At 41.0% G+C, this 14,079-nt stretch overlaps 1 protein-coding gene across 2 annotated transcripts in view; it reads right to left on the bottom strand.

The window, feature by feature from the left end:
- The window catches only part of CLIC5 (chloride intracellular channel 5), a 76,965-nt gene that overhangs the window by 15,769 nt on the left and 47,117 nt on the right, over nucleotides 1–14,079 (bottom strand). For both annotated transcript variants that reach the window (XM_009319680.1, XM_009319681.1), the window contains exons 2-4: nucleotides 8,995–9,104; nucleotides 8,541–8,666; nucleotides 7,088–7,194 (exon numbers count right to left, since the gene is read on the bottom strand). In XM_009319680.1, coding sequence (XP_009317955.1) covers nucleotides 7,088–7,194; nucleotides 8,541–8,666; nucleotides 8,995–9,104 — 343 coding nt within the window. The remainder of the gene's footprint in view (nucleotides 1–7,087; nucleotides 7,195–8,540; nucleotides 8,667–8,994; nucleotides 9,105–14,079) is intronic.

Raw genomic sequence — 14,079 nt, 5'->3', positions numbered from 1 at the left:
AGCCCCTGCCTTGGAGGACTTGCAGTCTGATCGCATTTGGACTTACACAGAGTTTTAGTTTTGTATTGTTTTCAGGTAGTATTTTTCACATTTCTATCAGGAAATCTTCACACCTTAATTAGCAAGGTCTTAGAAGAAGGAAAAAAACTAAATGATAGGAAAGTTCAGAAACATTCCCTAGTAAGGTACCTATTTCTGAGGTTAAGATGATGGTTTGTTATCATTTTAGAAAACTGAAAACCTCTTCCTTCCAATGGCATAAAATTTCAGTTCTTAGTTTTGGCAGGTCAAAAGATATTGGTCCTTAAAGCTGTCACTGGTACCAGACAGAATATTGATGGGCCTCCAGCCAGCATGATTTTGAGAACTTTCAAAAAGTTATTTCTCAGGCAAAATTATTTTGCAAACTGCTGTTTCTGAGCATTTTAGAATCAGTCTTTGATTACTGGGCAGAAAGCAGATAAAGCAATTTAGGATGGATGATAAATGCAACTTGCGGCACTACTTAACAAGTTAGCACACAGCTATCACCACTGTTTTAGCGGTCTTTATATGTGTGTTTTTATAAAGAGACAGAGCGGAGAACAGTTTTATTAATATATCATGAGTGAGTTATATGGGTCATCCCAAATGAATGGCAATAAAAACTTTATATCACACTCACCAACATGTATTTGCTACTTTATGTGCCACAAATGTTGCAGAAAAGCTATTTTACATATGTTTTAAAGACTGGGTATTTTTTATATTAGGGCTGGTTTTGTAAAGCTGCCAGGCACACTAGCTACCGCAAGCCCAACAGTACTCAGCTCAGAGAGCGCCATAAAAACTTGTTTAAAATGTTCTGAAATAGCTTTTTTGTGCTTCAAAAGGCCAAAGTTAAAGATCTGTCATCCTGATATGTTCCATCACAAAGCAAATCCTTTTCTCTAAAACAATTTTAAAAGCTATTTCTAGTCCTTCCTGGTTGCATGACAGAGAAAACTTAATATTGTCACAGCACAGGACAAATTGTGGCTCGTACTGGCCCTTGGACAGGTGAGGGGTTTTGTAGTGGAAAAGGGAAATTCTGCAACTAAAGAGGAAGAAGGAAAAATTTTAATGGCAAGTTGATACACAGACATCACCCACACACGTGTATATATTTATACCTATATATTTATATGGCACTTTGAAAATCTATGTAAAAAGCATAAAGCATTAATGTTGGTCCTGAATTAGAGCCTGATCCAAGCTCCCTGTCACAGGAAACTCCCCATCGACTCAAGGGCATCCAAACAGCTTTTTAAACTTGCTCTGTTGAAGTCAAGAGGAGCTTTGCCAGGAACTTTGCTGAGCACAGAATACGCCAGAAGAATCAAAGACTCAGGACAAGCTGTGTCATGTTTACCGTTACAATCTGACCCCTTTGGATGTGAGAAGTCAGGCTGGAAGGAAGACACATGACCTCCAGTCCTTCCCCACCAAGCACGGAGATGCTTTGGGGACAGATGTAGATGTTTTGCTCCCCTGCACCGACCTGCCGTTGGAGACCAGACCAGACCATGCTTGTCAGGATGACACAGGCTGACCCACAACATCAAGAAGCTCCTATCCCGGCTACGTACATCAGGTCAGGTGCCACAAAAGGTCTGCACCACAGAGCTGTTATTACTGTAAATATTCTAGGTAGGGTTTTGGAGTGAACTGATTTTCTGCTTATTCAAGGAGGTATGCGATGGCTTCTAGAAAGGATCAGAGCATGCCATCCAGCCTGTGCACGTACCGATAACTGTGGGTTTGAGTCTCTTCTCAGCAGGAGTAACTCCACAGAGTCAAAGCTGCCTAAAACTGATGTAGGCCAGTTTTAATTCCAGTCCAATATGTGTCTGTGCATATCTACTGTATACATACAGTATATGTACTGCTGTACACAGCACATGAAGAGAGACATTTCCCACCTCACGCACTTAACCACAAAGTGTGATGTAGCTACTGAAAGAGGTGAACGGCATTTAATCACATGTAAGTTAATGATTTAAATGTGCTTTTATTTTTGGCCTCTTGATGTAAATCCAATCCAGACAAGTGGAGTCCTCTGGTCAGACGGCTGGAAATTCCTCTGCATGAAATCATGTTGGTGGTCTCCCGGCTCAGTGCCTTCTGAAGAGCCATACAGTGAAATATCCTTCCGTACCACTAATGAATGCGCCCACCCACACTGGAGCTGGTGCCCCCTAAGAACTCAATTCAAGAACAACTTTTTAAACTCATAAATGAAATCAAAGGGCTCATTCTATGAGCTAAAGAACTTACAATTTTAGGCAGGACGGTTAATGGGTGGTTACTATAGGTTGTCCCCTTGGTTTGCAGTATACAGTCTCGCAAGAAAAAATAATAAGCAGGATACCGAATACGTACACAGCATTCCAATTAATTAAATTTCATCCTCCTCCAATGAATACATAAATTGTTGCTACCCTGGTTACTGTACAGAGCTTGAGTGACTTGCTCAGCATCAACCAAAGGAACCAAAGTAAACTCACAAGGTCTTGGTTTACTTTCCTGTGTTCAGACAAGATCTCCTTCTAGGTATTAAAAAATCACTAACCAAAGTCTCAAATTGGCCATGAAAACTTGAGCAAGAGCATCCAGGAAATTATTTTTAAGACTACTGACACTCAGCTCTCCCAAGGACTCCTGTTCGTGTGTGAATGAGCACTTGTCATTTCAAGTACAAACGGTGAAGCCTGGTGGCACCAGCCAGAGGACTGAATACCCCAGTTGTGCTATCTAAGCGAGGCGTGGATCTAATCCTGCGATGAGGAGATGACTCCTTCAGAGAGGCCCGTTATAAAATTATCGTGTGACATGGGGGGTGGAAGGAATCAAGCCCGTTGTAATTGAACTGACTTGAAATAATAAATGCACACACTTTCTTTAAACACAGCTTGCCACATCCTGAGAATCTGGAATCAATTCCTTCTCTTTCAAGAAGCTTAAAAGTGGTGGGACTTTGATATGGCATGAGCATGTTTGCTTCTGGGCTTACAGCCCTCACCAGCCCGTTCCAAACCTTTCAACATTTTTATATTACAAGACAGAAAAGTTAGGAAAACAAAGATGGAAAAAAGAATCAGAAATTCAGGGAACTATTAAATCAGGGCAGCCTAGCTGCCAAATACCTTTGGTAAGTAAATGAATCATGATCAATAACATATTGCCATACAGACTTACAGAAGAAGGTTATCACCTGCTTCTGTGCCAGGCACAAAACATAATGGTGTGTGGCTAATGAAGTACTGCATGAATCCAGAAAAAAAAAGTACTGTTTTTCTCTGTAATGTTAAAGCATTTTACTTCAAAGTAATTTTAACTCATCCAGAAAAAACATGATTTTTTCCATGAAAACTTTGTCAAAAACAATAGGTTACTATGAAACACTTCTCTTGACAATGTTGCATTTGTAAGAGGAAACTGTCTTGATAGAAGCAAACCTATTTTGTTAAGGGGATGTTTCAGCCCTGATTGTAAAGCTGCTTGCTTTATATATTCACATACTTGCCAGCAGAGGGTATCACAATCTTAGAAACACACAGACATATGTATCATTGTGTCTAGTCATTTACATGGAAGAATTCAGACAGACACCAAACCAAGAAATCACAAATCTTGTTTTCCACTTTTCCACTATCAGGAAAAAAAAACATCATTTAGCTACTTAAAGGCTACTGACTCTGTTATTAATGCCTTCTACCAACCTTTCTCAGGATAGGAAATATTGCAATGACATAGCCAAGTGATGGCATCACTTGAAGTCTGAAATTGTTGCATGACCCCGGCTGTAAACCCTCCCGGGAGGAACACCAGCTTGGGCTTATCTTTGGTGTGAATTAGGTTCTCCTTAATTCTCACATCCAGTATCCTCATACTGCATAAATCTCCTTAATTATCCCAACCACTTCACACCACTTTTCCGCAAAGATTTAATAGCCACAGGCTGTAGTGAGAGCTCATGTTACGTAGACTGCATGATCTCTGCTAAACCAGTATGCTACGAAGAATGATCACATATAATTACACCTAACCCACACTTCTCACAGATAGAGATAGGCTGATGCTACAGCAGCCTGATATCCCACGCTTTAATGAATTCACCTCCCTGACTCCCAAGTTAAAAGAACATAATTTAAACAACCTGATCTTTGCTGCTTTAGCTTACTTGGTATTCAGCACTCCCCTACTCCCAACCAAAAGAAATTAAAATTCTTTTTTGTATACTCGTCTGGATTCTCCATTCTATTTTTTATTTATTAACGTCTTCTTCTATTTGTGCATTTTGATCATGTACAACTGACGTCCTGGACACTGGTGTGGCTTTCCAGCTTAACCCAAGCAAAGGCACAAATAGAAAAAGGCTTGTTAATAAATCAAAAATAGAATGGAGAATCCAGACCACTATATAAAAAAATAATTGACTATGAGACATGTATCAGTACCTTTATCTGAGAGCTGGGGTATATAGGAACTGCATAAGATAACCACAAGCAGCAATCTGTTCTTTTCGGATCTTGCCTGCTCACATGCAGACAGGGAAAGGGACATTCTTCTAAGTAATTATATTTTATGTTTATAAAATGCTTTTTATTATTACAGAACTATACACAACTACTTCTGCTGTTATATAGGAAAGATAATGCATCAGAACCTGCTGCAAAATGACATGTATCAGATCAGGCCTAGAGCCCTAGATTGCTTTTTGATCGGTGTTGCAATTTTAAAAAATAACAATCAAAAAGAGATAGGCTCATTGGGAAATATGTATACAGTGGTGCTGTCCTTTCCTTTTTGCACTACTTAGTCTTTTCACTACTCAAGAAATCTAACACAACTACCTTTTAATTAACTCATTGTCTGATATCCAAATCAGCCTTCAGAATGACTGCTGCAGGTTCAGATGAGCTGGATAGGAAAGTGGGTAAAATGTCCCTGGGGTAAGGGAAAAGCTATTCTTGCTTAGCCCTTGAAAACTGAAAGTCAACTACTCTGCTGCAATTGAGGTCTACTGCCCACACGGCATAAGTCTGCACCGATAGTCCCAAGGACTCCGAGGTCCTCAGGTACTTTACTCCGTTGATAGAAAGAACATGCTTATACTCTGCTCGCCTCTGCTTTATTCTCCTTGCACTGCACCACTCCAGCTGTAAAAAATTAAGCTAAAAGCCTTTCGCTACTTCAAAGAGGAAAGTTGAGTATCAGTATGAGATTGCAATGTGTCTGGATATCACAGGAGCACGAACCAGCTAACAAAACGGAGTGAGGACGTTTGCAGGGAACAAAGCTTGTTGCTCTCCTGCAACTTAACATCTCTTTTCTCTATAACCTCGGTGTGCTCAATTGCCATTGGGAAGGATTTTCCTTTTATTTTCAAGAGTACCTAAACCAAGATTTTGTTAGGCAGAACTAGGGAAAGCTCCCATTAATCACACTGCAGCTAGTGAAAATGTGGAGACCTGGTCACGAGCACTTTGCCGGGTTAGATTCCTTATCTCATAGTAGCGGATATCTGACCTTGAATTCCAGCTCTGGATATAGCCAGATGCAGACACCTCTAGGACAACCATTTATTACTGGCTGGAGCTGCCAGCCCTTATGAGTCTGGGGATTTGCATACTGCAAAGTCACTGAAAAGCAACCCATTGGGATTATGCATGTGGACAGATACCCATGGCTGCTTTAGAATGCAAGGGGCAGCACGGCTGAATTTAAGATTTACAGTTGCGTAGCAGACCATAAAAATTCCTTGTAAATGGCCAAGATATTTTATTTTCACTGTAACATTTATTTAGTCTAACTCTTAATTTATCTTCCTTTTACAACTTCCTACAGAGGTTAGCTGAGCATCCCATTAGCATTAGACAAAAAAATAACTTTTTAGCATCCCTGAGAAGAGAAGCACTAAAATTATTTCCTTCTGTTAACAACCCAAAAATATTACGGAGCAGATTGTTATCTGCCATAAATCATCATTTACCCATTTTCATCTTATGGGTCAGCCCCAGACAATGAAATATAATCACATAGATGAAATCTGTGGCAGAGCTGGAACCTGAAAAACTCTAGTCTTCTCTGAATGATATGATATGATATGATATGATATGATATGATATGATATGAGCGCATGGTGTTTAACATGCCTTAGGTCTCTGTCTGTGAAACTAGTAATATAAGGTAAGATGTACATCAGTGAGTGACTCCAAATATTCTACTAGATCATCTCGAGGGATACGGCAGAAATCCATTAGCTTTCATGGAGCAACGGGAGCTTAGACTAGGTGAAGTCTCGCCTCTCTGAGAGGAAAGGAATGTGGAGAAGAAAAGCAATTTCATTACAAAGACAGTGTAGGATGTGTGTAAATATGCATGGCATCCAGCTTCTGGGGGGGGCGGTGTATTTCTTTTGACACACAAACATGTGAGGGAAAGTCTGGAGCTTACAGAGTGCAATTACGTTTCTTAAAGCCACTTCTTTCATTTAATTACTTTATGTTTAATGTCTTGATATAACTCAGTTTATATGACCAAATTAGCTATAACAGCGTAACATAATCATGAGATAAGTGGGCCAAGAGTCCGATGGCCACACCTAGCAAATTATGAAGGGTCAGGGCATGGGTTGCTCTCAGCCAGTCATTCACTGCTAAATTTTTAGTACTAGCATGGGTTCGGGTCCAGTCAATTAGCACTCCTCTAAGCAGTGCCTGGGCAGAGTAGAGGAGGTAGCACGGGCCACCAGCCACTTCCAGTAAGCAGTATGGGATCCTGTTCTGGTGAGGAAGCGGGGTTGTATGGACAGGAGCCATGTCATGGCAATTGGTGAAGGGGCTACTGAACGCTCTGCAGCCTGTTTTATTTACAAGTATAAATGTAGTCAATTCAACTGTGGACATGTGAATTGAGTCCACTGAACCTACCATCTCAAGTTGATCAGCAGTGGTACCTGATGTCATATGGACAGAGTTTACAATAAAATGATGGGAGAATGGTAAAATTACTGCAATTCCAAGTACACAAACTCCCTGGCACATTGGGAAATGATCCTACTCACCAGCATTATCCTGCTGCTTGGTATTTTTGATGTATGCAGAAAATTTGGAGAAGATATCGATTCCAGCAGTGTTTGATTCCCGGTGCTTAGCAGCCAGCTTGGGGTACCTGAAAAGGAAGAAGCAATGTGGAGAGTAACATCTTCTTACCAGCAACATAGTGATGATTACAAATACAATTTACAAGAAGAAATAAAAAAGCCCTGTACCAGGAACTGCAATTAATGCTGTCATTTATCTCAAAACAACAGCTTGGCAAGTCCCTCTTAATAATATCTGTGTCTGTCAAGGCAGGCGTTTGGATAGTTACGCAAGGATGGCTTCATGACAAAGGTAATTGCACTGGTGCTTTATGTGACCACGATCCAAGATACAGTGGCCTTAAATCAGAAGGAAGCATAAATTTCCAGAAAGGTGCAGGAGAGTTTGGCAGTCAGCTCTCTCTATTATGAATGGCAGTTGTGTCTAATCCCCTACACTGAAAATGTACTCCAGGAAGTAATAGCAAGGCATGTTGGTATTACCCAGGTGAAGGAACATAAAGTTTTCAGTCTCTGAATTGTTTTTTATGGACATCTGGTGCAAAGGAATATATCGATTTGAAAGACCAACACAAACTAATACTCCTACTGATTTCAGCGGTCTTGGACCAGAGTATAGAAAATTTAAATATCTGATCTCTTGCCTCAGGACTGGCCTACAGCTGCTGATTCAGTTGGAGGTAAAACACTCCATAAGGAACCGAGCCAATTTTCATTGATTCATAGATTTTAAAGTCCAAAACACAAGCCAACAATTTTTTTCCCGTTATCCTTGTATTAAGTCCAAAATGTTTGACTAACTAAGGCATATCTAGTGAATCTGAACCTTTCCTTGGTAGCTTGTTCCAATGGTTAATCATCCATACTGAAAAAATCTGTGCCTTGTTTCTAATCCGAATTAGTTTGGTTATAACTTCCAGCCACGGGCTCCTGTCATTTCTTGACTAGAATAATGAGTACTTTTCTGCCTCCAGAGCCTCTCGTACTCTGTAATCAGTTCCCATTCCAACCTTTCTAATATACCATACAGCTCAGAAACCTCCATTTTTTTCGCTGTAAAATGCTTTTCCTGGCACAGATATTTTGTGTGGCAATTCTCAGCATCTATTCCAAGTTATTTTTAGCTTTGTAAAATGTGGACACCAGACCCCTACAAAATTTTTCTAGTATTGGTCTCCTTAATTCTGCATACAAGGGCATCCTGAAATGTGTACAGAGAAAACATTCTGCAGTTATTAGTCATACAAGTAACCTTCACACATGGAAGTCATCTCACTGAAGCCAGAAAGTTTCATAAATAAATATTACTCCTGTAAGTAAAGATTGTATGAGGGAGTGCTTTTTAGGAACTCCTCTTAGGACATCTTTCATTCCTCGGAAATGGAATATTGACTGAAAAATCCCAAGTTCTTACTTTGGAGGTGCAAGAGTCTCTTCCAAGAATTCCTCAATCTTGTTAACATCTGTCTTGACTTCTCCGTTAAAAGTCAAGAAAGGTGGGTGGGTCCCAGGAGCCAGATTGTGTAGGTCAGCCGGCTTTCTGCAGAGAGAGAAAAAGTAATGAAATCACTAATCTTTATGGTCAGGTAGTTATACATATTTATAGTTCCTAAAAAATCAGTTTGCCCTTCTTTTTTTTTTCTGCAGTTTGTGGTTAGAATACTTTGAAACCACCCCAAGCACCCTGTTTAATATAAAAACATTCCACAAGTAAAAAAAAAAAAAACCCCAAACCTGAATCCCAACTATTTTGTTGTGCACCACAGACTCTCTAGGCTAGATACAAATCTGATTGAACTTTGTGGGCCTTTCTATAGGGCAAACACTGGATCATATCACTATTTTCAATTAAACTGAACAATTTTTACCGCTTCAGGTCAACAGTGGTGACGTTGAACACAACTCCTTTGAGCCACAGGATCATGAAGAGACGCTGGGAGAATGGGCAGTTCCCAATGCTTTCTCCATCTATACCGGCCTGAGGGATGGAAAGAGAGGAAAAATAGATTTCAGACTGTTAGTCACTTACCTCCCTCAAGATGGAAAATTGGATGTTGAAAGAAAAATAACCAGTTTAAAAATAACTGACAGTGCCTGTTATTTAATATAGTTTATCATCAAAACAAGAATGGAGTTAGTTCAGGATTCAGCCTTTGTCAGGAGCTTGAGAAGCAACCTGGTGCCTCTCCTAAAGGCAGCTCTGGGTAAAGGAAATGTGTCCTTTGCTGATGGCAAGCAACATCCAGGAGACTGTATATTCTTTCAATTACTCTCATCCCTTCAGGACTGCCTGCTTCGTGGACATGCTAGAAAAGTCAGGGCAGGTTTTCTGCTCTATTTAAGTCTGTGGACTGCAGCTTGTATCAGCTCCAGATCTGCTTCACTGTTTTACTATCCAAAATGCAGACTTTCAGATCTAGATTTAAACCCAAGCACTCCGGACATTCACTCGTTCTTGTTCACATCCAGTAAAGCAACAGCCTCAAACACAAACAACCAAATCCAGACAGAAATCTCCATCCGAACCCTTCCAAGGTTCAAGGCAGATTTCAGCCACCGCATTCATTCTGTTCCTATCTCTAGTACCTAATGAGTTGCCTACAAACCACTACAAAACAATAAAAAACTGCTAGTGTTAGCATTGAGGAAACAGCCTGTTTTCTCCTCTAAAAATTTATGGTCCTTAGCCATGCAAATTCTGACTTTGAGCCATGGAGGGATACAAATAACACTAGCTGAACTGAGCCAAAGCTGCGTCCAAGGACAACATCCTTCTAGAATAATTATACTTGTGGCCAAAGCTTTCAGGACGATAATGGTTTTGATAGATTTCCATTTTAATTTGTGGTACCATTGTGTTTAAAAGATTCTTATAATCCTGGTGAAGCAACCAACCTTCCGTTGTTGACCCACATGGGTTGCATAACTGTATTTTATGCACACAGTGTGTGTCTGAAAACAGCTGATGAAAGAACTAAGCAAATACATGCCCTTTTCCTTTGGAGAAAATATTATATTACTCTGCCCTCATAAATTTTATCTTATTAATATTCAAGCTGTGAGGTAGCATTTCTCTGTCTTAAAGAAGGAATCGCTTCTAATTATTGCAGTTCTGTGAAACATTCACAGCACAGCTAGAAACATTTTGAGATGTGTCCAGTTGCTACAAATTCAGGCCTTGCATGTAAAATGCTTAGCTGAAAGATTTTCTGGTAGGCATCGTGAATCTTCCTCATGTCTTGAACGCAGCTTTTGATGATTCTGGGTTTAAAAACAAATTCCAGATTTCCCATCCACCAGAATATGGAGTGAGTGTGGATTCAAGGCTTGGAGACAGCCCGTCGTAAAGTTTGGGGCTATGTAAAGAGTTTTTCTCTGTGTTCAGATTCGATTTCAAACACTCAGACTCTATAGGTATTTGGATATGGGAGTACAGTTTGGCTGCACTTTTACCTGAAATTACGGATCTGCAATGTGTCTGCCACGTGGCACATGCAAGAACCAGCAAGCAATATGGGTGAAAGAGGGGTATGGCATGAGGATGAGCAAGAGAAGATGCATTTTCCCATCTGCCTGAGGTGTGAGTAACCTAGTTTTGTAAAATTTTACTAATTAAATAGTTAGCTCTGTTCTGCAAATTTCATGGCAAAACAATGACAATGTTACCATGGGAATACCAGGCACCACCGTACTGCATGCGATAATTACTGCAAAGTCACATTTGTTGTTTTGGCTTTGGCTTGTTAAACCATTGCCAAGAACTTTTAACTTCTTACCCTTCCTGAAAAGAGGCAAATGCTATAGGAGAAAACAGCGATACGACACCAAATTTCCCCTTGGCTTTTTCACCATCTCAATCATAATCATACCCTTCATAATGGAGTTGGCTAACTGAGTCTACAAACAATATATTACAAACCTAAAATTTGAAGAAAAACAGATTGACAACTGAATTAGAGGGCGAAAGAGTGCAGGCGGAAGGGCTGATTCTCATCTTACCTTCTCTGGATTTACTTTGGCTTATAACGCCATTGAGTCTGATCCACTCTTCACCTGACCCCCTTCAAAGTGAGTGTAAAACCCTGGTTTGCCAAGTCCTGCAAATACCTTGTGAGCAAAGGGGTCTTGTCTCACAATAACATGCAAAGCTCCAGCCCTCCTGCAGGTCTCCATCCTGCGTGGAGGCAATCTCCTGTCCTCATCACCCACTTCTTGTGCTGCAAGTAACAATTACACCTTTTTCAGGAAAGAGACTCAGGGAGAACATTTCCCTGCTCTCTCCAATTACTTATTCTCATACAAAGGTTAAGGGTTACCCAGATCTGCATCTTTTTACACATTTTCCATCCTGCAAGGCAACCGTGAAAAACCCTCACAAGACCAGAGAGGATTATTGGGGGAACAAAGCAGATGAATGGCAACGAAGACACAGAAGCGATGGGTCACCTGAGGTTAAGGGATGCAGAAGTCATTGGGGACAGGAGAAAGATGTGGAGTCTGGAAGAAATAAGATTCACTTAAGACATCAAAACTAAAATGAATTGTGGAGGTCAAACGAGGCCTCCAACAGCCCCAAATGGTCAAAATATCTTCCCAACACTTCCAAAAGAGTGGGAAACATTAATTGCTAGAGACACATTGGGAATAGACAGAGGAAATTCCAGAAATGAAAGATAAACTAAAGAAAAAGTGCAACATGATCTCTGTTCAAAGCTCCTGGATCTGGAAGCCAGGCTCATGATTTGGGTGGAGTCTGACTCATGGGTTTTGATCTCATGTGACTGGCACAACTGAAAACGCTACCACAAATCACAAGGCAAACTGGTGACAGAGGAGGGAACAGAATCAAAATCTCCCCAGCAACACAATTTATCCATTAAATTCAGCTCTTTTTCTGCAGAAATTATAGGCAATGCTCTGTCGGTTTTGTGAATCCTTTCTCGTTGCTTCTAACAGCAGTCAGTAATTCAATGTTCAGGACTCAGAAAGAGCAAAACCTTAGTAGGTAATAACTTCAAAGGCTTAACAGAGTGTCTCGAGATCCCTTGTGAAGTCGATTAACTACCAGGAGGAGATGAGGAAGAACAGTGAACTTCCCAGGCTTAGTCACTCTTAGCTTCAAAGAAAAACAGCTTGCTTGAAGCACCCCAGTAGTGCCTAAATACAAGCCTATTATGTATCTGTCCAAGGTTAAGGGCTCAGAAATGCAGGAATTAAATAATACCTTCATCAAGATCAAGAACTCAAACAGTGGATGGAAAGAAAAGAACAAATAATTGACAAGCTGGAGAAACACCATTTATCCCTGCTGTTATTCACAAATGAGCACAAAAGTTTTCTCACATAGCTTCCCTGAAGCACAGCAGAAGTGATCAACCACTTATAAAAAGGAGCAATTTGATGATATATGTGCTCTCCCTGCCAGTAACACTGGATATTTCTGATTTAATGATTGCAACTAGGGATAGACTTGAGGCTTTGTGGGCACTAGGATCAAAGAAACAGAGTTTTTAAAGTGCGCTATAACTCCCAAAGCTGTGAAAGGGTTTCAGAGCCACCTTCTCTCTGCAGATGAGCCATCCCTCCTGTTCCTTATGGAGAAGGACCTCACCTGAAAAGACAAATTCCCAGAGTGACTTTGGAAGAGTCAAACAGATTCGAGGATTTGCTGGGTGAGACTCTTTGGCCAATGCTCATCCCACTGAAGTTTAACTGAGATGCCGAAGGGAAGGTCTCCTGTGCGGGCAAGGCTGGGATGCACATCCAAGAGACGAATCTGGCCACTTTTCACTTTGACTGAATCCGATGAGTGTCTGAATTTAGGTGGGATGAATGTGGATCCCAGTAATAGATAAGCCTGGAATCCGTGGAGGCCTAATTGCTAGAGAATTATTTTGCTCCATCTTGGAAACATCACTTTCTGCTCCCATTGCTTCACACAAACTTACTCTTGTTAGTTTAGCTACTAAAAAAAGATGCTTTTCTACTTAACCTCCAGCTGTTCAGGTACTTCACACCAATTGATGCAAGGTCCTGCCCTGGAACTTGGTATAATCACATCAGGAGGACCCCACCGTCATACCAGCTGCTTGCCTCTATCTGAGTAATGGCAAGAATGGACAAGATGTTCTCCTTTATTATTTATAAGGCGCTCCTCCTTAAATACTTCAGCTATTTTTAATTAATTAATTAAAACTTAAAGGTATTTGTGTGCACAAGTGGGGGATGTATGTCACATTACCAAGGAACAAAATTAAGAGGGTTTCAGCAGGGGAGAAAAAAAGTCTCAGTGATTTTAGGAGCTTGTGCCAAATATTTTTGTAAAGCAGCGGTAGTATCAAGAGCCTCCAACCACTGCACGGCACAGCTGAATAACACAAACAGGGAGCTCTTCTCAAGTTCAAGCTACTACTTTGCTATAAATGAAATAACTGGAATAAACTTCCTCACTTGTTCCAAAAATATCCCAACTGGAACATGCACAGTGACTGCAATGCACACAGACAACTCGTGGTGGGTTGACCCTGGCTGGACACCAGGTGCCCACCAAAGCCGCTCTGTCACTGCCCTCCCCAGCTGGACAGGGGAGAGAAAATATAACAAAAGGCTCGTGGGTGGAGGTAAGGACAGGGAGAGATCGCTCACCAATTACCGTCACGGGCAAAACTCGACTTGGGAAAATAAGTTTAATTTATTACCAGTCAAATCAGAGTAGGGTAATGAGAAATATAATTAAATCTTAAAACACCTTCCTCCCACCCCTCCCTTCGTCCCAGCCTCAACTTTACTCCCAAATTCTTGACTTCCTCCCCCCCAGCGGTGCAGGGGGAGGGGGAATGGGGGTTGCGGTCAGTTCATCACATGTTGTTTCTGCCATTCCTTCCTCCTCAGGGGGAGGACTCCTCACACTCCTCCCCTGCTCCAGCGTGGGGTCCCTCCCACGGGAGACAGTC

Source organism: Pygoscelis adeliae, unplaced genomic scaffold, assembly GCF_000699105.1.
Source record: "Pygoscelis adeliae isolate BGI_AS28 unplaced genomic scaffold, ASM69910v1 Scaffold121, whole genome shotgun sequence".
Lineage (NCBI taxonomy): Eukaryota > Metazoa > Chordata > Aves > Sphenisciformes > Spheniscidae > Pygoscelis > Pygoscelis adeliae.
This window is presented reverse-complemented; position numbering and strand designations above follow the sequence as displayed.